General features: G+C 42.7%; 1 protein-coding gene across 2 annotated transcripts in view; it reads left to right on the plus strand.

The window, feature by feature from the left end:
* Nucleotides 1–24,869: 24,869 nt before the first annotated feature.
* MAPK11 (mitogen-activated protein kinase 11) overlaps nt 24,870–25,530 on the plus strand; it is a 32,308-nt gene continuing 31,647 nt past the window's right edge. The window contains exon 1 of one of the 2 annotated variants that reach the window (XM_042018206.1): nt 24,870–25,284. In XM_042018206.1, the coding sequence (XP_041874140.1) occupies nt 25,172–25,284 (113 nt within the window). In that variant the 5' untranslated portion in view covers nt 24,870–25,171. The remainder of the gene's footprint in view (nt 25,285–25,530) is intronic. The other variant, XM_042018204.1, reaches the window with a different exon arrangement.

Consider the following 25,530-nt stretch of genomic DNA (forward strand, 5'->3'; position numbering starts at 1 on the left):
CAGAGGCGCATGACCGGGACGGCCTGACCCCAAACCAGACGATTGGGCAGCAACAATAAAACAGGTATTTTTAAAGAGCTTTAATGGCTAGGGTCTTCAGTTCCTACTACGCCTCTTAGTTACATGGAGTCTCTCGGAGAAGGCTTTCCTTTTATGTTGTCCATTTCTGCACTGCTTCCAGAGGGAGCACCTAAAATACACCTGCATGACCTCAGGCGCCATGCCAGGAAGCTCTGGCATCAGTGACATTCCTCTGGAGATACTTCCCTGGGCCCTCTCTTTAGGAAAGGCTGGCCAGCCTCCCCCCACGACTCTGTGACCCCTGGGGCCTGACCATTGGTCAGCCCTGGTGTAATAAAAGACATCTTGAAGACATTAACTTACACATCTTTGCACTCTTAAAAAAATAAAAAAAATTAACTGGGAGATTTCTGCTACAATTATTTCATGAAACTGCACGTACCTCAGGATCACCTGTGTTGCCAGTGACCCCCAGTCTGGACATGGCCATTGAGCAGCAAGTGCGGGGCCACATTATCTGTTTCTTTGTGTGACAGGATAATTCTACAATCCATTATTTTCATGGGCAATAAATTTCACAAGGAAGCTCGTCTCTTGGTAACTCTGTGAAAAATTTCTCCTCGCTTTTGCCTTCACCTAAATGATATAGCTGTTGTGAGTCAAGTGCTGATAACATCCCCCTGGTCCTGACCCAGGGCAGTACCACAGCTAATAAACATTCCTGACAAAATTTTTCAAACACAATTGCACCCTCCTTGTCACAGCCAATTTTCAAAAGACAAGGCTTTCCTACAAGCTATTTACAATTCTACTAAGAGCTGTACTCTGAATACAGACCTGATTACTTGTGAACATTCTGTGGAGATGTCATGCAGCTGGGGATCAACTAGGATGTATAAACCCGGCATGACAAAGGCATGACAAAATTGACACTGTTAATGCTTTGGCAATCCCATTTTATACAGCAATCCATGTGTTAAAGAGTATCTTGTCCATATAATTTTTAAGGTATCCGGCAAAACCATTTTTCTTCAACTTTCTTGGTAGAATATATGTCATCCAGACGTTGATTATGATCTGAAAATGAAAGGAATTTAATTTACAGTTTAAATTTCAATAGACTTCTATTTATTTAAATATTGTGAGAAAAATAATTTTCCTAGGTTAAAATCCAGCTCCATATGTTAAAGACATGAGCTGTCAAGACCTTACTTCTGAAGTCCCATATCTTTGTGTTAATTATTAACGCATTGCTACTCTGTCATTAATTAAAAGGGGCTGACTTTGACACTTTGTTGCTGGGCAATTATGAGAATGATCAGCAAACTTTGTATGAATGATGAGATATTGAATATCCCCAGCCAGGTCTCCTTCGTGTACTTGAATGCAATCTAATGTGATCAAGTACAGCCTGATGTTCTTTCTTGACTTTTTTAAGCAAAGCAAATACCTATGGTAATCAGCTAAACCTTTTGTTCAAACTCAAAAAAAAGACAAAAAAAATGGAAAAAAAATGGCAAAAAAAAGGAAACAACTGAGCAAGGTTCACATAGGGCTAGTCAAAGGGATAATTAGGTAGCAGAAATTCTAGTGTTGACATAGTAACATTACTTCTAAAACAAATATAATTACTCTCTCTTGCAGTATTAACTGAAAATTACAGAGCTGTGCAAATAGCAATCCAGTGAATAATGGAAGGAAGGAGCATTTCTTTCAGGAAAGTGCAAACTGGAGTATTTTTCCACTTATTTTGTCCACCTAGCTGGTAGTACAGATTGATCCTTTTGCATTCTATAGTGAGGGGGTTTGCACCCAGCATGCCAACAGAAAGGAGCCCAGAGGTCTAGGCTACAACCCTTCTGGAAGGCGGCACACACAAAAAGGAGGGAAAGAGCTCCTCACCCGAGGGAAGCAATCTTCTCTGAGGCAGGTGTAAGGGCACGCAGGCAGAGACAAAGCAGAAGAAGAAACAGGACTCTCCCTATGGAATTCCGCACTGAGCTTTATACATACGAAAGGACAAGGATGCAGAGCCAAGTTTTTGACAGCGTCCAGGGATTTTATAGTGGGGATAGGGAAGGCGGGGAAAGGGATTACAGCCAATGAGATAATGCAAGTGGGTGGGGTTAGCAGTGAGAGAACCAATGGGAATAACGCATAGGCGGGACTTGGGGAAGTAACCAATGGGCTGTCGAGTGCTGCAGAAGTTTCTAGAACTTATACATATTAACTAAGGGAAATTAATATACATAAACGTATACATAAAACTGGGAGGGGAAGACATGAACCAATCATAGGGAAACATGTAAATGACAGAACTGGGGCCTTGTGGGTTCTCACCCTCACCACAGTAGAGTGAGCTGCTTTAGACCTTGGTGCCTGAGTGTCACGTGTTGGTGGGGTCTTCAGTGATCAGAATAGCTAGGGCCACTTGCAGTATTCCACTATTCCATACACATTGCTATTGTACTTCAAAACTGAGTATTTGAAGGGATTAGTGTTTGTTGATTGCTTTCGTAAGATAATATATGTAGCCCTGTTCTCCTTTATGCCTTTTACCCATAATCTTCTATATTCAAGGAAAAAATTCTGATTAGCACTATGCTTTGATTAGCAGAATTATTTCCTAGGGTGTGACAATTGTGTGGTCATTCAAATAAGCCAGTAAACAAGCTGGTAAAATTTATCCCCAGCATCACAATTCTGATTCAGTTGAAATGAAAACAGTCAAAAATCCACAGTAACAGAGTTGAATTCCCTTGGGGGTTCATCAAGTGAAACCTCTCAGGCTGGAAATACCTGTTTTGATTTCTTAACCAGATTAATGCATCAGCCTTACAGAATATGCTGTGTGTTAAAACACAGCAACATAGAGACCAAATAAACCAGTTCACAAACAAGCTGAAATTGCTTTAGTGAATCTAAAGCAGAATTAACATTGTAGCTCATATAGGCATCTGGGCTTGGAAGTAAATTATGAAAGTCAAAGTTTTAATAACTTTTTTTTTCAGAGATGAGCTGAACCTTTAAGGGTTTAAATTAGAACAGAAAATACACGTGATTTTTCAGAGAGACATGGGGGGGCTTGTAGAGCACTGAAGTCAGAAAAAGCAGTGATTTTACAATTTCTGTTACCTGGTGGTTTATGCAATGACAAAGTCATGGCCAGAATGGCTTTAATTTAATGCATGGTTAGAAGACCAAGAATGCACAATACACCCTAGAGCACTCCTGCACCACAGCTGAAGTGAAAACTCTATGGCCGTACCTGGAATACTGCCCAACATTAACTGCTACTTTTCTTTGAAGAACTCTGAAAAATGTGAAAGGACTTCCAGAAGGACTTAAAAGAATTACAAAAAGCGCAGGGAACGTAATAACAGAAGAACTTCAAACTACTTTGTTAAAGAGGAAGCTCAGAGTTGATTCAATTGAAGTATCTGTTTAGAAGATTTCTAATAGTCAGAGGAAAGGAAGATTCTTTAGCTGGAAACGAAGCCAAATAAAATGAGAACAGAAATAGGACCACATTTTTCAGAGTGAGCATAATTAACTCCTGGAATGACCTATTCAGGAAGCAGGTGTTTTCTCCATCATTCTTAGTCTATCTGGAGCAGGTATGAGCTTTGCACAATAGTGTTTGGAAAGAGACATACTGAAACCTGCTGAAAAACATTGCTGCAGCCTGTCCAAACATTGAAACTGTCAGCTTGCCCAGATGCAGCAAGAAAAGCTCGTGATTCAGTATGAACTGCCTGCTGCTGCCTGCCATTACTGACACCAGTAGGCTGCGTAGAAGCTATTTCAAATCTTCCCGTGGTTGACACAGCTGAGAGGAGTAAGAAGAATGTGTTACTTAGATCTAGAGGTTCCAGTGCTCTGCCACAGGACCAAGCAGGATCACAGGTACTCTTAAGAGCCAGCCTCAGCAGCCCCTTTGGACCTCCTCTTTCCCATCACAGGGGGGTTCAACCTCCCAATCAGCACGACCCTGATGCCAGCCACATGACATGACTCTACCTCAGGAACCATACCTGAGTTGTCTGCATGCCTTACCAGGCCCAGGAGTCACCCTCTGACCTTCCCGCTCAATGTAAACCTGAAGTTAAACCCTCTCTTTGACACTTATATAAGGAGAGGACATCCTGTGAATTTGGTTGGACAAAGAGGCAGTGTGTGGAAAGGGGACATGGGGAAGAGAGTTGCTTTGAATATGTGTTATTGTGATGCTTGAGAGGTATTGCTGTTGGGAGTTCTCTAATGAGATAGGAAACATCTGTAGCTGCAGTAGTAGACAGATGTGTTAACACTCCCTGCCTGCACATGAGTGACCATCACATGAATCATCAGCACCAGGATGCAAAGGCAGGAACCTGGAGAGAAAAGACCAGGAGAGCCAAAGACCTTCTGAAGAAACCCCCTGCCAGGTGTAAAGGAAATAAAAGGCTATTTAGATATCTCTCCTGAGTTCAGAAAGCATAGAGGGTGCTTAAAATGTTCTGGTGAGTATGTGAATAATTCTTGGAATTACACAGATTCACTCAGAACTGAACAGCAGTGTCAGCAAAGCTGTGGGACTCAGCTGGACCAGCTCACAGCCCTGGGACAGTACCTACCTGGGAAACCAGCACAGCTCCATGGAAGAGCAAGGTATGACTGAAAAGTACTAGTTGATTGTGTTTTATAAAATTTTCTAATTAAAATGCCAATGCAAAGGAGATACTTGACAAGGAAACTTCAACAAAACTATTAACATTTGGTGAGACTATAAATAAGATGAAGTCTATGAGACTATATTAATTAAATATTAATTGAATTATACAAGGCTGTACTCTGTGTATATTCTGCATAAAATAATCTCCTTTGCAGAGGGAGGGAAACTTAAGTTCTTGTTAACAAGGGGTTACAGTGGAATCAATTATTAGAAGCTTCTAAAAAAGAGTACTGAATTTACAACTCTCCTGTGTAAATTCAATGACAGTTCATCTCTCTTGACCTGTAATTTTGATTTGTGATAGATGTAGTCTTTTACATTACTTATTTCTGAAACTTTAACTTTAAAAATCTTCTTCTGTTTTAGATATTTGTCTTGCTTTGAAAGACAGGTGTCTGCCAAGGAAGGCAGGAACCTCCCTTGGAATGGAAAATATTACCCCCTTACCTCCGAATTATTATAACTTTGAAATTAAGGGGCTTTCAGGAAAAGATATGAGAAAAGGAATAACAATTCCTTACTAGTATGTGTATGTATAACAAGGCAAACCAACAACAACAACGCCAGCAACAACAAGCAAAACCAGAAACCCAGTAACGGTAACTTCTCTCAGCTGTCAGGCACCTTCCCCTCAGAGAGTGTATAAGAGATGTCCTTGACATGGAGACACTCACCTCAAGATACTTCCCTGAGAAGTATTTGAGAGAAATTAGGAGATTCTCTGCATACCACCATCATTCGTTGGTAGGTGCCACTGACTCCTAATCTGTACTATTTCTTCTCTAGCTGTAACATAGGTACCTTTATTATCATGCACTGTATTTTATCTACTACTAGTTCTTTTTGTGTTATCCTGTGTAGTAAGTAGTCTGTTTAAAGTCTTATGTCTGTTTTCCTTGGTCTCCTCTATAAATAATTCATGTTGTAGTGGGCCTGATTGGTCATTATTAAGAACTTGTGAGCGAGAGTGGGTTTTGGGGTGCTGGGCACCTCAATAAAGCTGCTGTCTACTGCCAGAAACCTGTCAAAGGCAGGGACTTGTCTAAGGTCTCTCCTCTCACTTCATAACATACATACAACACAATTTTACCTCTTTGTGAAGATTCTCACTGTGATTTCAACTTTTCCTTGGCATAAGCCTCCAACTTGACTTAGCAAAATAAGTTAAAATATATATTTATTTTGTATTTAATCTATTAAATTTAAAGGCCTAAATATTGCCAACAGAAGCAGCTAAAGATGCTGGAAAGAGCTCTGCAAATTTAGTCTGACTGAGGTCAGTCGCAGTGGCCTTGATCTGCACCCGAATTAGTCCAGCTGCTGACTGTGTGCTTTGAGCTCTGCCTCAGGCATTGCCTGCTCTGGACAAGCTGTTTCTCCCTTCCTGTGTCCTCCACAGCCTCCCTGCCTGTGGGAGCCTCTGTCATTAGACATCTGTGGGTCAGACACCTGGAGTCACCAGGAGAGCTATCAGAAGAGAAGTTCCAGATAGACCTCTGGAGGGGTTTTCTGTACTTGAGAGGCAGGCTGCAGGCTCACTGCTGTCATGTAATCCAGGTGTGCATTTCCTTATCCTGAATGCACCAGATATGTGCCTGCTGATGTGAAGAAGTAGGGTTACACACCTCAGGACAAAGGGAAGTTCTATTAAGCTACTGTTTTCATGTCTTACGAGATGTCTGATAAGCTTACTTGGACAATTTAATGAAATGGGTTTCCAAATTCCCAGGTAACCTGTCTCAAACAGTGACCAATAACTAAAATGGTAAGGCCTGCATAAATTGTTTTACACAAATATCTGATACGTTGTCAATTTAAGCCTTGAAATTTACAAGTTATTTCAGCCAGGTCATTGTGGAAATAATTACAAGGAAATTTCTTTGCAGGGCAGCTACATTTTATAATAAAGGAACATATGCCTGGGTTTTATTTTTCTGAATCTACAAAATTTCCCAGTCAGGGCAAATTGAGCCAAGAACAAGACAAACTTAAGATATGCTAAGTCCCTTAGGAACACCAGCATAAAAACATGCTGCTGAAATGAACACTGCTGCTCCTACTTCTTTCTAAACTTGAACAGTGTGGATGGGGACTTTAAGCTTAGCTTTAGGCTTAGGTGTAGGGTTAGGGTGAGGCTTAGTGTTAGGGTTGAAGGAGTCAAAGAGCCTGCATTTCCAGGAACACTAGGGCTGGAAATGGCATGGCAAAGCCATCCCTGAAGGGCCCCTACTTTGCTGTTCTTACTTCTTTCTAAACTCGAACACCAATGCTGATGGGGATGTTAGGATTAAGTTTAGGGGCAGGGCTAGTGTTTGGGTGTGGTGGCCAGTGAGAGATAGAGAGTTTTCAGTAAAACAAGTCCCTAATGCCACAATAACCACTTTATGTTAGGGTGACCAAAAAGGCTTCTCCCAGGATGCTTGTTCTGTTCCGTTAATCTATCCCAGTTTGGATTCCCCGGTTGGCTGTCAGCTTCTATCCCTTGTCACTCCCCCAGAGCTTCCCCATTGGTCCCCGTTCCCTGGTCCCGCCTTTTCCCCGCCCCCGGGGAGTTTCGGGATCATGTTGGTATTTGCCTCTACAACCTTTGACAGTGTAGCAGCAGTAAATGCGCCTGCTGGAGCGGACACAAATGCCCGTCTCCGCTCTTTGCTACCGACTGTAACACTGAACCCACCCGTGCGGCTGTGGGGGCACGCGGGACCCCACAGAGCCGGGCAGGGACAATATTATTTGGGTTATGGTTAGGGTTAGGGTTGAGTGAGTCAAAGAGGCTACAGTTCAGAACACTACGGCTAGAAATGGTATGCCAAGGCCCCAACATTGCTGCTCCTACTTCTTTCTAAACTCGAACACCAATGCAGATGAGGACTTTAGGCTTAGGCTTAGGTTTAGTGTTACGGTTAAGGTTTAGTGAGTCAAAGAGGCTACAGCTCCAGGAACACTAGTACTTGAAATGGCATGCCAAGGCCATCCTGGCAGGGCCCCAACGTTTCTGCTCCTACATCTTTCTGACCTGGTAAACTTACAGGGTTTGTGGTTTTTTAGGTCTATTGCTTGGGTTAGGGTTTGTTTTCGGGTATTGTTTATAGAAATGGTTCAGCTAATAATTATGTCAATTGGTTACAGGTAGTGTTTTGCGAAGTTGTTAGTAGTAGGACTGGGGTAGTGGTTTGGGTAGTGATTGCAGTTAGTCATTATGGGTCAAGGTTCTGGTAGTGGTTACAGTAGCGGTTATGGATATCAATTATGGTAGGGTCACTCATCATCCTTAAGCTATCCCCTGAGCCACAGCACTGTCCTTGCCTCCCTGCAGTGAGGTCTTCCTTACTTACTGGATCTTCTTGCAGATTCAGCAGACATCCTGGACATGTCATGTAGGTTCAGGTATTACAATGATAGCTTGAGCTGCTTCTTGCCAGAGAAAAAGGAAGTGAAAGAAGAGAAAAAAACCCAACAAACAAACAAAAAATACTCAACCTTGGGAAAAAAAGTTTCCTGACTCAAATGTGTAGCTTAACACAATTGCTTTATGCAAAAGCTTGTCACATGGGAGTACCAAAACATTTTGTTTAAGCAAGTATAGCATACTGTACCATAATATTAGTCTTGGCTGTGCATGTGTCAGGGGAGTTCGTATCACCATGAATCACTTTTTATGTTTTGTTTAAAGTTTTATGTTGGACAACCCAGAGTGAGAGACATGTTCTTGTCAACTCAGGACTATTCTCATTTCTATGATTTAAGCTTCAAAATGGAAAGTCCCTAAAACTGATACAGAAGTTGAATTCCAAGCCTTGATGCACCCTCACCTCCTATGAGATCTTTGCTTGCTTGAAAATTTCCTGCAATAACACTGACCCGTGCTTGGATGAGGGTTTATCTCCTAGCACAATTCATATGATGCATTCCAAGGTTACTGAAAAATCAGACACTGCCAATGGAGAGGCCTTTCTGTCCACAGATTCCTTTGGTCTTTTCTGCCATACATCTTTCTTTTCTTTAAAAAACCAAACCAAACCAAACAAAAAAAACATCCACACAAAAAGACTCCACCCCAACAACAAAAAAAAAGCAAACACAACCTAGGGACAAAACCCAGCAAGTCAAAGCAGCCAATTAATAAAAGGAAGAATTACTCTAGGTCAAGGGAAATGAACTGACCTGTGTCTCCTGACAGACTACTCAGCTGCCAGAAAACCTGCTATAGCAAAGTTTATATACGACCCAGTCACTTTCTGTTTTGAAAACATTTCCTGCTACAGTAGACTGTTTGGCCCTGAAGCCTCTGTTTTACTGTGTTTTTCACTGTCAGAAAGTGCATGGATTTGCATTACTTGTATCAATACAGCAGCAGTCAGCAATATTTTAAATATCATCAAGGCACAGTGTGTCAATGGCATCAATTCTAAGTAGGAAATTATTTTTGTTAGCAACTTTTGCCAAGTATATTTTCTTGAAAAATACTACCCATTCCTGTACTCCTGTGTCTACTCAGCACCTGGGCTGCTTCTAAATAAGCCACAGTAACTATACAGTAACATATCTGATAACTAACCCCACCTTTTCTGTGGTGTTGGCTCATCTGCCTTTGCTCCATGCACAGTGTGCAGCATGGATACACCCCTCCAGATAAGCTCACATGGTGTACTGCAGGTATGATTGTATCATGGGTTGGTAACAACAGCTGTGGTTGCAGTTCTCAGTGCAGACTAGCAACCAAAGCAGGGACAAGAAGATATACCAAGACAATATAAACTTAGTTTTACACTCTTAATTATTTGGTCCCTCCCTAAAAGCCTATCTTGTTCTTCCCTTCCATGACAGCAAGAACATGAACCTTTCACAAGGAACTGAAGGCTGCATCACTGTATTGGAGCAATGGAGTGACTCAACATCAGGAGGACATACATGACATACAGGAGAATGCCTCTAGGCATGAGCTGATATATGAGTTATGAACAATGCAGCTGCTTACCACTTGCTGACCCAGCATGTCGCCCAGTGACTGGCCCCTCCTGGCCGACTACCCCCGGTTTATATGCTGAGCATGGCATTCTATGGTGTGGAACATCCCTTTGGCCAGGTTGGGTCACCTGTCCTGGCCATGATCCCTCCCAGCTTCCTGTGCAGTTCCTCACTAGCAGAGCATGGGACAATGAAATGTCCTTGACTTATTATCAGCACTACTCAGCAACAGCCAAAACATCAGTGTGTTATCAACATTACCCTCATACCGAATCCAAATACAGCATTGTACCAGTTACTAAGAATAAAATGAATTCCGTCCCAGATGAAATTAGGACAACTGGATATGCAGTCTTTTACATATTCATATAGAACCTCATTACCATGCAAGCTGACCATTTAGCATTTTTTTGTGCCTTTACCATCATAAAAAAACCCTGAAACATGTGAAAATTATTACTGTTGTATAAGCAAAGGATGAAAATAATTATGGAGGATCAGGTTCAGCTTTTGGGTCCACCTCAGTTTGTAGACAGCATTTAGATGCAGAAGTCTGATACCATGAACTTCAAAACTCTGTCTTGTACTCCTAGTGCCTGAGTCCATAGTTATCAGGGTTTTAATAGTAAAGGTCCCTTGCCTACAGTTCTACTTTTGTAAGTGGAACTGCTTTGATCTCTTGAGGCCTAGCAACTCACACCACTCACGCTTAAGCTGACTAGGATCTAAAAATTATGCTTTCATCAAGTGTATCCATTGAGTGACATCTATGGAATACATGGTCTAGATAGTTGTGGTACTTATGAAATGAGTGTCTGGATCCCGTGCCTCACTGCTTATGTGAAACAAAGTTCTCCTTTCCTCTCTTTGCTCTTTCCTTCCCCCATGAGCTAGGACCTTAAGTCTTGAGTTATGCAGGTGCACCAGTGCTTTTACCTCCTTTTCTTGAAGCAACTCCATTTGGCAAACAAGAATCAAGTATTCACTAAGAGAAAGAGATTAAATTATTTTAAATTTTTTTTAAAAAATTGTCCTTGAAGACTTGAGTAAAGCAACAACTGGAATCCACGTATACCACACTACCAAGGAACAGCTTACTTGCCCTCCAGTTTGTTTGATCTTTAAATTCTATCAGTACAAAATACTACACATTCTGAAGGAGGAATAGTTTCTCCTTCTCATCCCATCTTGACACATTTGTACTTCCCTTCCCCCTACCCTATACATTGGAACCTGGGGACAGGAAAAGTCTTAGGAAGTGGGCAAAAATCTAGGATTCAAGACAGTAAGTTTGAAGAATTGAAATCATACTTCTCACTCCTAGATGAGCTCTCCAAACACTGAAGTCTTATATGGAGAAGTGTCTGTTTCTCCTTGTATTAGAATAAAGGAATCATTTTTTCTCTAATACTTGCTAGATGGTTAATCCCCATGCACCTATGGTACACAGCTCTTCATATTGTATTCTTCTTCAGAGGATGCACACATAAAAGTTTTAGGCATTTATTACTAAAAAAAAATACCCTAGGGTATATTACTGTGTCCCGCAGCCGTGGAGAGGAGGAGAGAAGATCCAGCAGGCAGGAATTGTGCAGCAAGATTGATTTATTTATTTAATTATTTTACAAACTCTTTTATAGACTTTTTCTTCATAGTCTGATTGGACAAAGGATCAGCCACCCCTTGTGGTGATTGGCTAAAATCCTGAAACATCCATTGTCAAAATATTTTTCTACTATACCATAAACAAGACTTTTCAAGGCTGCAGGTGTTTGGTTGTTTACATAACTCTGCTACCGCTTCTGTGAGAGAGAAAAGTCTCTCACAGACTTAGAAAATAGCAAGAAAATCCTTGCTAGCAGCATTTTTGTATCCACGGGCAAGCAAGTTGTTTTAAGTACCTGGACCAGACCTTTCACAGAACCTTTCACAGAGTACTCTTGAGTTGGAAGAGACCCCCAAGGACCATCAAATCCAACTCTTACTCTCATAGTGAGATTGAACCCACAACATTGGCATCATTAGCACAACGCTCTAACCAACAAATTAAATGGTTTGTATAAAATCCTGTAGGATATCTGTGTGAGCACAAGAACTGGACCTACATTTCTGAAGGTCTAAGCAACTACTGAGGCTGGTGAACACCCCTCCTATTTCTGCCTGACACTGGATGTGTCTGCTTGCTGTGCGAATTGCCTGGAGCAGTGTGTCGCTTCTGGTAAACAAGAGCAAAAGAGTCAGGATTCAAGTTGTGCTGAAGCCTGTTTGCTTACCTATAGTGATAGCTAAGGCTGTAATAATTGCCTTCTCATTATGACTGAGAGTGGGACAGCTGCTATTTTAACAGATCACCAAACACGTGCAGAGGCATGGAGTATTTTACTTCCTGAAGCCACCTGTCCCATACTTTACCAAGTTACCTGCCAAAAAAGAGAAACAGCAGTGCTTTCACTTGCTCTGTTTTTGTCCAAGATTTATTTGTAATAAAAAAAAAAATTCTATTTCATAAAAACAGATTTATCTTTAATTTCTTTTCCTGCTTTGATGGAAAACTAGGGCAGGGGAGAAAGCAATAACCCATTGTTTGTCTTCAGTTACCAGTTACTGTTTCTGAGAATTTAGCAGCCCATGTGAAAAGGCTTTAAATCATGGAAATCTATTTCCTGTGTGCCTTTGCATTACTTCAGAAAATTCACCATAATGACTTCTGGTCACAGCATTTCCTGATTGCAGTATTCCAGCTTACTCCTGTACACAAGAGTGCAAAAATACAGTGTTTGTGGTTGGATTGCCCAGGAAAGCTGCACCTGCAGGGAGAGGCATGGGGCATGTGATTGCTTTCCGGAACAGCAGAGCTATTAGCTTTGTGGCAAAGGCCTAGAGCTGGAAAGATTGTGCTGACTGCTGAAGCCTGCCATATGTCTGAAACATTTGTCTGCTTTCCTCTCTGTGATTACAGTTATTTCATTAAATAAAGCAGGACAGCTACAACATGTACGGTGTAAGCATTCTCATCTGTGGCCTTTTCCTTTAAAGCATCACCTGTCATATTCCTTAAGCTAAGAGCCATCACCTTAACCAAAAGGTCTAATGAAGCTGATATTTCTGTCTAAGCTACACTTCTATTAATTTGTACCTCAGAAAACAAATGCAAACCTTGGTTCAGCTTTTGTTATTGTTGTTATTTTTGGTTTTTTGTTGAAAAAATATTTCCTAACTATTATTAGTACAGGTTGACTTATGATTACTCATGAATGGAAGGCAGGTCACTGAGCCCAATCTCAGTAATTTTTTTCCTCATACCCTCTTAACAATGAGCCTCCCAGGCTGTTCACGTATACACACTATCCATAGCTTGTGCTACAGAGGGGAAAATTCCCTGCTAGGCAGATCCTTACAGCCATATAGCCTGGATCTATCAGCAGAATGGTGAAAAGCAGACATAAGGGAAGAAAGATCATGCAGAATCAAGTAGGTCAAACCTCCACATTCTAGGTAAGCTAATGAGAGAGAATGCATGATCAACACAGCAGTACTTCTGTCGTATTTGGGACTGTGGGAAGTATCTGTAAGGCTTGTTTTGGCCTAAGACACAAGGGAGGGAGGGAGGCAGGAAGGCAGGAAGGAAGGCAGGAAGGAAGGAAGGAAGGAAATGTTCACACTATGGGCATGAATATCTAGGAAAGGAATGTCCAGGAATAATAGGATAAATTGTTCTCCCTCTTAAAGCAGAACTGCTGATAACTATGCATGCATGACTATAGAAAGAAATAACTGAAAATAGGTACTGTTGAAGAGAATACAGCCTTCTCATCTTCAACAAAAAAATGTGTTTTCTGCTCTGAACAGGTGTTCACATAGCTGTGAAGGTCTGAGCTCTGGTGTAATTAAGTTTTGTAGTGCAGTTTGAGGTATAATGAGTCACTGGACAGTGAGATTGAGGTAGGGGACAGTGCCTTCACAGAGAACTTCTTGTGCTGTTTCATGTCTAGATGTCAGGATTTAGCTTTTCCTTCTCTTTTCCATTTGGTTTTTTGCTTGTGTGATTTGTAATAGGAACATCGCAGCATTGGGAAGGAATCTCACAGGTCAAGTCCAGGCTCCCATTGCCATCAAATATTGTTAGAACAATCATAATTCCTGCCAAACTGTGCAGTATGAATCACTTGATGGTGTCCAGTCTTAACAAATGGTTATTATTTGTGGAGTGAAGAGTCCTGCCAGTTTGAAATGAGTCTGGAATCCTCAACTGGAAATGAGAGAAAAGGAGAAGCCAGCTGAACTTATCGAAAAAGATCTCATCACATTGCAGCTGTTGCAATGTAAGAAAACCACTTATCTAGGAGACAAAATAGTTTCAAAAGGCTGGATGCTTGCAAAAAATCTACTGCTCCACCTCCATAAGGAGTGTGGGAGGTTCTAATAGCTAATGGCATAAGTTATTGATTTTCTGAGACTAAAGGAGCTACTCTATAGCTAGCAACTTCTGTAAGTCAGCACACAAATAGTGCTGAGATTGAATGACTTTGCAGGATCACCTCTCCACAAAACCACCAGTGATTGCAAAGCTCTTCTGCTGCCATAGCAGAATCAAATAGAAAGTACCTTATTTTTCCAGGATGCAGCTGAATTAAGAGTTTGATGGGACATCATGAGTTTAGCAATTCATCACACCAAAGCAAGGGGCAGAAACTGCAGCAGGAATAACATGGACTCTTTTGAATGGCACACAGCACAGATGATACAGAACCAGACTCTGAGCACCATGGTATGTCATGGGGGAGATATCAACAACATTCACAGGTAATGCACTGTATGTGGGTTCTTGAAGGGTTGCTGCGTTTCCCTGAAACATCCCTGGCAAAGGATTGTTCCGGTGGGTGCAGTACAGCACTCCAGCAAGCTTATTCCTTTCACCCACGTGGCTCTTTAGGCGCGGACTCACACACCACACTCAAGCCAGATTGCTCAGTGTTACCAGGGGCAAAGAGTCAGGAGGGCTCTCCCACATGGTAGTCCACAGAAGGTGGTTTATTGCTGCACTCCTTCTATGAGAGACCAGAGACAAAAGAGACCGAAACTCACAGGGCCCAGGGTTTTTATAGAGGAGAGGAGGGAGCATCAGGAACCAATGATGTGAGGGCACGGAGCAATACAAAGGCAGGACCAGGGAAGGGAGCCAATGGGGAGGGTCTGGGGCCGTGCAGGGTAACAAGCCATTCAGACAGACCAAGTCTGCATGGCCCTGCAAAGGCTGACAGGAGAGGCTTTTCCTTTCTCACTATGAGGTCAGGGGATGTTCTTAAGCCTCAGAATCGGTCCACCAGCAGGCCTCTGCTATTTCAGGCCTCTGCTATTTCAGGCCTCTGCTATTTCAGGCCTCCTTGGCCCCTCAGCCATCACAGTCACTGGCTCAACAGCTACAACACACAGGTATTGGGGATCTCACTGGGTTCAAAACTCAGCAGCTTCTATTTGTATAAAGACAAAACACTACCATTCCACTGAGCTCCTGCTAACACGCTTGTTGTTTAAATTGGAGGAAGAAATAGCCTACCACAAGTGCTTGAAGTGTTGTTAATCCTCATTTCAAAATATATGTTAGTGTAGGATACACAAGCTGAAGCAACTCCAGACATTGATTTGGGTCTCAAAATACATTAATAATTGCTGAGTCATGGCAGAGCAACCTGCTAAAGCTGTCAGGTAGGTGCAGCAGCATCACACAAAAAAGATACAGATCAGGCAGAAGCAGTGGATACTCTGTAAGGGCATCTATTAAGTTCAGGAGTCCAACTGTAAAGGACTTGAATTTTACAATACATAACAAAACCACTTTCGAATGAAACTTGATTCAAGGCTTGCTGCATCTATATTTCAAAGCAGAAAAAGTTGTGAAAACCAGTAAAAGAAGAAAAGTTACAGAAAACCTGGTGCTTCTAAAGCCTCTACTGAAAAAGGCATTCTACAGAGCTTTCTAGAAGAATTAGCTAAAACTGATACAATATTTGCTAAACCTCTATGTTATGAAATGGAGGGATAAAGACAGGGAGAGAGAATTGGTTTCAATTGCTATGCTTCCAAACATTCCAGGGTTTTAAAAAAAATACTAAGCTCCACCCGTAAGCAAAAATTGTTGAAACTGCTGGACAATGCGGTTGGCTGATGTCTTTCAGAAGGAAACTGGAATATATTGGGACAGATGAAACCTAAAATTATATTTGAAAAATAGGCTTCTTACAAACTCATCCACTGTTCCACACTACTGCAAAAAAGAGGCAGACCACTAGATCTAACTGGAGTAAGATGAAACATGTTAGTTACTGTGGCAGTAATAAAAGGTGGACTCACACCCATCTCTGAAATAATTTCAAGAACACTGGTAGCAGGGCATGAAATCACCATATGTAAGCTACAATTAAGGACATATTTGCCTTATTAGCTGGTGATAAAAATTTTCTCAACGTATACTCAGTCTGCTCCTACATAAAATGTAGACTGAAGAAGGTAAGTAGTGTTAAATAACACTAGCTTACCAAGCTATTTTGCTGTAGAACAGGCTGGTGTTTAGAACAAATGTGCTGCCTTTGCCAGTAAAGAATTCTTTCATAAGTTCCCTTTAGTGTGACAGAAACATTAACTTTGTATGCATGAAAAATTTATATTGAAAAGCCCCCAAATGCACTCTGGGAATGTAAAAGGTTTTGCCACAGGTCACTATCCTGTCACTTAAATGTTCACACAAATAAGGCAATGGGCATGACCTTTGCTTTTGAAAGCCCAGTTATGCCATTCATGTCTGAGGAGTCTCAGTCGATAAGAAATCTCAACCTATTTATTATTTTACCATTTGAAGCAGGAGATAAAAGTAAGCAAGCAGTAAAAAAGGACAGTCCGTGTGTTTTGCTACAGTATGAGTAAAACCCCAAGGAAATTGGGAACAATTAATTCCTCTTTAAACAACAGACTCTAGTACAAAAAAGGATTACTTCGTAACTCCCTGGTGACCGCAGAGAACCATCACAGAGTATTTCTCATAAAATACTCCATTTCACAGGAGGAGCTGTTGCAGTTTCTGCTTGGCTTCTTCCTCAGAATCGTACAAACAAGAGGTGAGCCTATTTTACCACAGGAGACAAAAAGAGCTCAGAGAACTTAATCTCAATGCTGCCACAAACACACTTGATGTCCAGAAATACACTGGGGGAAACACCAAAGAAAGGCCAGAGATCAGCATTGGCATAATCACAAATATACATTGGTAGTATGCAACCTAATACAAATTTTCTGATAAAGCCAGTGAAAATTAATTACTTATTAATTGTCACACAGTAAGTTTGTGATGGCGAATGTAACACCTGTAATTCAATGACTGGAAGTCGCCTCCAGTCTGATATTGTTCATCAGTGTGGCAGCCTTCCCTTGAAAACTCTTTTCAACACAATTCCCTTCCCCTTTTTGTGTGGTCATATGCTTGTTACAGTCAGGATTTGTCTCACTTATTCCTTGCAACTGCTGATAACCCCACTCCTTTCCAGGGCCTCTGATCTTACAGTGATTCAATATTCCCTTTGTTAAGTTCAAGTTTATAAAAGGGATATTAAAGGCCTCAAATCCCTAGGTTCAAGTCCCTCAATTAATTGTTCCTCAAAAGCGCCTTATGACTGCCATTTCTTTTATTCATTGATTTAACTGTGTAATTCAGGTACAATAATATAAAACAGGTAAACTGAGGCAACACCTAATGTTTAAGATGGCAATACATATATAAGAAGGTTTGTTAAGCTGTGGGCACAGCTTACGTAGCTCAGTTCATATGAACTCCCATAAGCACAAGAAAAACTGAGTAATAAACTACTTTTTCACATAGAGATTATAATCAGCATGGAGATTATGTGGGTTAATTAATAGAACTATAATTTGATATCAGTAGATGCATGGTCTGTACAGCCTGAAAGAGCCAATGTGTATCAAACACATCCTGAATTATGATGAAACTGTGAAAAATTGTCTTCTTTTATGGATGGCAGCTCCTGAACAGAATGTGGATCACAGTTTTTGTCTAAATGATTGTTTCAAATTATTTGAAAAACATCACATTATTGTCCTACCATCCTGCCATAATAATAATAGCAGAAAGTTTGATCCAGATATTTAGCAAGCAAGGTACATTCAGGGTCCAAATGTGCCCAATAACAGCCTGCCAAGCCACACAACAGCCATTTCCCTGGGTTTATCAAACCCCTGTGAAGCCTCACTAGAGGGCATACCGCCATCAGATCCATTATTGTCCACACTGCTCAACATCTGCAGTATAATTTGTCACACTATAGTCACATTGCAACCATTATTTGAAGCCTTACTGACAGATTCACTTTGAGGAACCAGAAGTCTGTTCAGCAGAATCCAAAGACAGGTTATTAAGTCAAAACTAAGAAGGTGACTTTGTAATATCAGTGAGGAATAAAATGTTACTACAGTAGAAATTCTACTTTTCACCTTTGTGGAATATCCCACTGTGCACTGGAGTCATGCTAACGGAAAAAACCCTGCAGACAGATTGGACAGGATTATATACAATAGAACAACTGAACTTGTACCATTTTTCTCAAGCTGCCTGAGTTGTATCCTCACAATATGTCAAATAATGACTGAAAAACACAGCTATGAAGAAGGATGCAGTATTTTCAGTATGACAAGGTTGAATGTAACTGCTTTATGGGAAATGAACAGCACCAGATTGGAGTACGAAATTCTGCAGATGAGTAGCAGATGGCAAATGAAGACATGTGAATACATGCACCTCATACTAAGTCAGGCTAATTTACTAGAAATTTGTGTTCTGCTTTTACACGTTTGCATTGGTATCAATTTCTGTAAGTGTTCAGTAAGAGTTAAAGCTGAATCAGATATTGCTCTCATATTGTTCTCCCTCAACTGCAAATATTTGCATATTTTTAAAGCACTCTAACAGAATTTACCATATTTCAAAGCTCACAAGCATCAGGCAGAGCAGCCCTACAGGTGTAGGTGCAAGTTTGTACACATCTACAACCCCACAGTATTTAGAAGTCCTGTAAGTAAAAACTTTTCTTCATATTGGCTGTGTGCAGAATAAGCACGGTTTTAGCCAGATTGAAAACTCATTAATATAATTGTTACAATACATAGTTATTTTTGGATTGTGATTAGAGGAATTCATGATTAGCAATGCACAGCCGTTTTAAAGAACCCATGGTGTTCTTTAGAGCCAAAAGAGGCAACACAATAGTCAATTAAACAGTCTTCCTTGAGTGTGATTTCTTAATGTGCATCAGAAAAGCAGAGAGCTTGGTGTATGTGGGCTCTTACATCTGCATCTGCTTTTATTTTTGGAGTACCTTAGTCATTGTGAAGAAATTTACAGCTGATGTATATTCAGGACAGAAGCCCAAATTAATGCATTTGGAACAATGTGTTCTTGCTCCCATTCTCATAATGAAATTTGACTTGAATGGGAGCAGTGCTGGGCTCTCCGCAGCTACTGATTATACATGTCAATATTAGACTGTGTTTGAGTGATGCTGTATTATGCATAATAATAAAGTATCATGGAATTGTTGTGAGACAGCAGGCAACATAATTACATGGATTGCAAGTGAAATACAAAGCAAAATATAGCACTATATATTAATAGCCCTTCTCAGCCTTTCCCCATATCTGGACCTTTGTTTGCTTAATTAGGAATTATTATAAAGTTAAATCTCTATTTATTTTTCTGACGATGGCCTTGTTCTGAATGTACATACACTGAGAAGCTCTTGTTGACATGACTGAGCAGGATATTGTATTTTATTTAATTTACTTTGGAGACTTCTGACACCAGTTGCTAGCATGCTTGCAGTCCCAATCACATTGAAAATCTAATAGCAACATGATCTTAGAGCAAGAGCCATGTGTTGTTCCTGCATGAAGAAAAAACACTGCCACCCTGTTGTGGTAGACTACAGGAGGCCAAGATACACTTCCCTGTAATTTCAGGTAAAGGAGACTAATTTTTTGTCAGAATTACATTATTTTAACAGGATATTAGAAAATACTTCCCACCTTGTATCCACAGCAGTATGAAAGGAATATGTGAAAAATTGTTATCAATGTCTGCAAACAATAAGCTTAGCTAGTACAAGTGTTATTACTATCTGAGGTAATATCAGTCTGTCTTGGTTTGAAAGACAGGTGTCTGCTAAGGAAGGCAGAAGCCTCCCTTGGAATGGCAGATGCAACCCCCTTCCCTCCGAGTTATTATAATTTTGAAATCAAGGGCTTTTAGGCAAAGATATGGGAAAATAGGAATTACAGTTCTTTACTATTATATATCTATATGTGTATAACCAGTCAAGCAAACAACAATAACTATGGCAGTGACAGCAATCACAAACCCAGCCCCAGCCTTCTCGGCTGTCGGGCCCTTTCCCATCGGGTGCAGTTCCGCTCGCAGCCGGCAGGGGCGCTGGCGGCTCCCGGTGAGCAGGGCAGGTGCGATGGTTCCCCCGCGGCTGCAGGGGGCGCTCCGGAGCGAGCTCGGGGAGCACGCGGCACCGGTGCCCGGGGATCCCGGGAAGGGATGGGACAAAGGCTTCACAAACCCCTGGGCAGCCGATCCCGGTGTCCGGCCGGACCCTCGGGAACAGCAGGCTGGAACGGCAGGCTGGAACGGCAGGGATGAGCACAAATCCCGGATGGCAGACGAGGTGTATCCAAACGGAGAACACCCCCCGGGGGTCGGGGCAGGCAGGGCGAGCAGGGCTACAACGTAGTGGAGGCTCGAAGCAGCAGCAGGGCGGGGCAGCCACAGCCCGGCTCCGAGCGGGGCAGGGAAGGCGGCTTTGGGATCCCGGGGCTGCTCCAGCAGAAAGAAAAACGGCCGAAGAAGAAGCAGCTTCCCTCTCTCCCCGAACGCCGAACGCTGAGACAGACTGACCACACACCCCAGGTGAAACAAAAAGAGCAGCCAGGTCTTGTGTTCTTCTTAAGCACCTGACCATTTGTTCCCCTAGCAATAGTATGGGGAAAAATTCCTTTAACAGAAAAAAACTAGGAGAACTTCTAAAACCCCAACACAGTCTTATATATTTATCCTTAAAATAAGGAAACAATCCTAGTCTCAGTTTATAAACGTGGAAAGCTAGTGCAGAGATATGTAGTGGCCATCCTAATTCCACAGAGAAAGAATGTGGAAAAGAAGGGAACAAAGCCTGATCTCTGAACTCAATCCATATTGGACTCTCTTCTCAGAAAGAATAAAAACCTATTCTTGCCATGTAATTACTAGGATGTAAGCTGGATTTTAAAAGCCCTCAATCAATAGCAGGATTTCTCATTTGATTTCCTACCTCATCATAGGTATGAAGTGCCTTGGACTTCTCATGATCAAACTTGATGTTCAAAATGAGTAACTAAATTTTAAGTTTTCTCCAATGCAAGACCCTTCATGTTCTCATAAGATTAAAAAAAAAAAAAAAAACACTTTTCCAGTTTAAATATCTAAGATCTAACAGGACAAAAAGTCTCAGGCTGGAGCAGGTCATCTGAATCAACCTGGGTACTATGAAGGCCTCCAAATTTGGCAACAGCGAGTGTTAGTAGCAGAAATAAGAGAGTATTTCATGGGCAAATGCAACAAGTGTCTTGTGATTCAGTAACAAAGATACATGGTCCCTGGCAGAGCAATCTCATGGAAACCGATGTGTTAGGAGTAGGTAATGATTGACTTGCTATTTACAGAGGGCTTCATTAGGCCTTTCCTGCTGTCTTTCAGTCATTACAAACAGTGGCAGCTTTCCCATGTTATAATTACATATTTCTAGATGTAATTTGAGAAATTCACAAGAACCTGCAAATAAAACCAGAACCATAGTTAATTACCACAATGTTTTATTATTAACACTAATGTATGTAACATTCCAATATAAATTTTTCTTTTATGAAGGTGTTACATGTTCCCTACAACATTTTCAAAAGAAAGTGGCACGGGAAGCACCTTCACAACATTACTGTGTTACTGTTATTAACTTAAGGTGGACATGGTGAAATCTATTAATGGACGTCTCCGAGTACAAAGTTAAGTATGTAACAGATATAGCGACAGAACCAAGGCGGTTCATCCTAAAACCTCAGTGATACTTGGTAGATTTTTTGTTAGAGCTATCCTATATTTACAGCAGTTGCATTGAGAACAGTCTGAACTCTGAGCTGCAAACAGGCTATGTTTTTCAAAGTCTTTTTTAAATCAGTGCTGAGTTTACAATAATATGATTATGTTTTCAACCAGGAAATTATATGTTTTCAGTACTAAGGTGGCATTTTTCTTCTTCGAGTTTTCATGTTTATTGTTAGTATGAAAATTGCAATCTTTTAACTCCATTATATATTAAATTTGAGATTTCTAAACTGAATATAAAAACAGAACTAGAGAGAGAATAAATGAGAATTAAAAGGAGCCTGGAGGACAGTAGCAAGGATGTGCAAGCTTTCTGTAATATATCAAACAAAAAAAGGAGGTAAAATCGTATACTGAGTTGGAAGGCACCCATCAGGATTATCAAGTCCAACTCAAAAAAATAGGAATGAGGAATAACTGGAAATTAGTAACTCACAAGTGGCTAAAATAATAAATTCCTTTGTTTTCACTGAGGTTCATTCTAATGAGAGTAATGTAGGGTTTGACTGCAGTGTGAGAAGAGCCACAATAGAAAGTTAGTGCCCTGCCAGCAAGTTTTTTTCCTTTGATACCTGCTGGATTTGCTGTGTGTCTGAGGGACTGTGCATCCCACCCTGCCGGGGGCACAGCTTCCTCATGCCTGAATCCAGGGCTCCCTCACCAGCCACGAGGCTCGCACAGCTGATCCTAGCCCACAGACTGCCTGAGTGTCTCAGCCTGCCCCGCTGCAGCACATGGGCCTCCTTCCCAGTCCTGGTGTCATACGCGAAGTGCAGTGAGTCCCGCTGCCCACTGCCCTCCAGCCATCAGCACTTGACTTGGTGAGGAGCTGTCACACAAGATGCTGTCAGAGCAAGGTGGGGAGGGGTATGCAGTGCCCACATCAGTTCCATGGACTCTCCCTGTCCATGGGAGTCCCAACACAGCTTCAGGCTCAGTTTCATGTATTTCAGTATTTCATGTATAGGCACTGAAAGTTCCTAAGGCGGCAATGTATGTACAGCAGAAGCTGTGACTTTTCGTTATGCCTTCACACCTCCCATAAAACTGCAACTAAAAGAGAAGAATCCAGCTGACAAGGGAGCTGTCTCTTCTCTGCTTCTTCCTCTTCCTTCTGAGAGCCGGCAAAGATGAATGAGCTGATTCTGCCATGGGAGAGGCAGTTGTCAGGGCTTGCTTTATGGGGGCGCTTCTGGAGGCCTGTAACTTACCTGAGACAACTCAAATACGCTGTCCTTCAATCTTGGTGTTTTCCATTACCTCCCTCATTAGACACAGCAGAAGACCATCTATGTAGTATCCAATAAAACCAGGATATCAAGCACTATTTCAGAGTCATGTTTGCAATACAAATAACTGACAGAAACTCACAGAAGACAGAAAATTGAGACCAACTGTAAATATTAACCAATATTAACCACCAATATTTAAAATTAAATCCTGTGGAAATTGCAGTATTAAAAGCTTGGGCAGATATGTACAGATTCAACTTCCAAAAATCATAGCTGCAGTTAAAAAGAAATAATCTAATACACTGAAACACCTCTAGAGACCAAGTACAATAAAGTTAGCAAGTAGGAGTATTTGTTCCATTTTAGCAATGGAAAATATGTGGAGCCACTTACTTTAGGGGCAAGTAAGACAGGGGATGGCAGTGACAGAAATATTTCTTCTTGGCTTGGTGTAGTGTCACTGCACTGTTATTCAGTTTTTAAAACTCCATACGGTGGTGCTGAGAAAAATAAGATAAATTAATGCATTGTTGGATTTCTCACACTTTTCACTTTCTTCAAGCACTATGCCCTTAGCATAGAAATTCAAGTGGGACCAGGGAGCAGTCTGGAGAGAACTGGAGAGGTCTGCTGCCGTAGAGCAAGGTAGAAGTGAGAACTAGGCTATTGCTCTAGGAGCACTTGGTACTCTTTGAGTGGAGGGCTGTAGTAGTACCATTCATGTATTTTTTTATTTGAAATGCACCCAGAAAATGCCATGTTTCTGGTGCTGTTCACTTGAACAGTCCTAGTATGGAAGTCCTGTCATGCAACATGGGCTGAGGTTTCAGAGCTGGAACTTGAACCATCCAGTGTTTGGAGCATCCATAACACTTGTCTTCTGTCTCATCATGCTTACAGCTATTCAAGTATACATGCTCTCTACACTCACATTATGTTCTAGCACAAACTGAGCAGCTATTTGTCAAAGTGAACTGCAATCCATGGTATAAGAATGTAGTGGATTTATATGAGGGTTCTGAAAAGCAAGGATTCATATTCCGCAGTGATTCAAAGGCAGTTGTAAACCAATCCAAATACACTAAATCTATGCAAACAGGCTATATACAAGTTACTTACAGGTGCTCAAGAAGCATAAGAAGCCATGGGAGGAAATAATACATAAAGAAATACACTGGTAACATTGCAGTAGTGCTGCAATGATTCTGGAAGTCATTGAGATATTGTATAAGGCACATTTTGGAGAGAAGAAAAAACGCAGTAAAGAAGTCAGAGAACCTTTAACCGGTCCGTGAATTTTGGACTTTTAAAGTTTTCAAGATTATCTGTTGTCATGAGGGCTCGAGTCTTCCTTGATGAAGAGAACTCAGATGACTGCATGCGAGACTCAATGCGGTAAGGGGAAATGCTAGGCACCAGAGGACTCCCAGAAAATCCCAGACGTGCCCGGGGCTCCATCAGTGAGCGGGGGCCGCGCTGGCCCCGCGGACGGCACCCCGGCGAAGGGGGGAGCCTGGCGGGCCGAGGGGGAGCTTCAGGTGGCCGTGGCAAAGTACGAAAGGTGTCAGCAAGGCTTTAGAAAGCCCGAGAGACACCAGGGGAAGGGCGGGATGACCGGGTCCGGCCGTCACCGCCGCCCCCGCGGGGAGCAGAGGCGGCTGCGCGGGCCTTTCCCGCACATTCGGGCAGGGGCGACCGATGCGGTGAGGCTGCCGCTCCGGTCCGTCACCGCCCCGGCTGCGATGCTCCGGGGCGGGATCGACGCTTCGCCACTCCCCGCAGCCGCCCGGGTGGCCCCGCGGGAAGACACCGGCTGCCGCCCCGGGGCTCCTGGGCCCCTCCGCCCAACGCCTCTCGTCCCCACCCGGGCTCCCCCGGCCCTGGCCGCTGCCCCCACCCCCTCGGCCACCGCCTTCCCCTCCCCTTCCCCTCCCGGTCCCTCCTCCCCGCCGGCGCCGGCCGTGCCCGCCTCGGCTGAGGGTGGCTGCCGCTGCCGCTGTCGCTGCTGCTGCCGCTGCCGGCGGCGGCTCCGGGAAGATGTCCGAGCGCGGCGGCTTCTACCGGCAGGAGCTGAACAAGACGGTGTGGGAGGTGCCCCAGCGCTACCAGAACCTCACCCCCGTCGGCTCCGGTGCCTACGGTTCCGTCTGGTAGGTGAGGGGCGGCGGCAGAGGGGCCGGGAGCCGGCAGGTGCAGCCGGCGGGCGGCGAGGACGGACAATACTGGGCAGGCGGGAGCCCCCGCGCCGCGGCGGGGGTCGTGTGCTGGGAGCAGGGGGGCCCGGCGGCGGCAGCGGGGCGGGGGCGTGTCCGCCGGGCACCTGTGTGAGCGGCACCGGCGCTCCCGCCCCGCGGCCCCGGCCGCCGGCCCCGCGGGGCCGGGCATTCCGCGCCGTC

This window comes from Corvus kubaryi, unplaced genomic scaffold (assembly GCF_017639235.1).
Source record: "Corvus kubaryi isolate FWS band 111438036 unplaced genomic scaffold, C.kubaryi_AGA036_p1.0 137, whole genome shotgun sequence".
Lineage (NCBI taxonomy): Eukaryota > Metazoa > Chordata > Aves > Passeriformes > Corvidae > Corvus > Corvus kubaryi.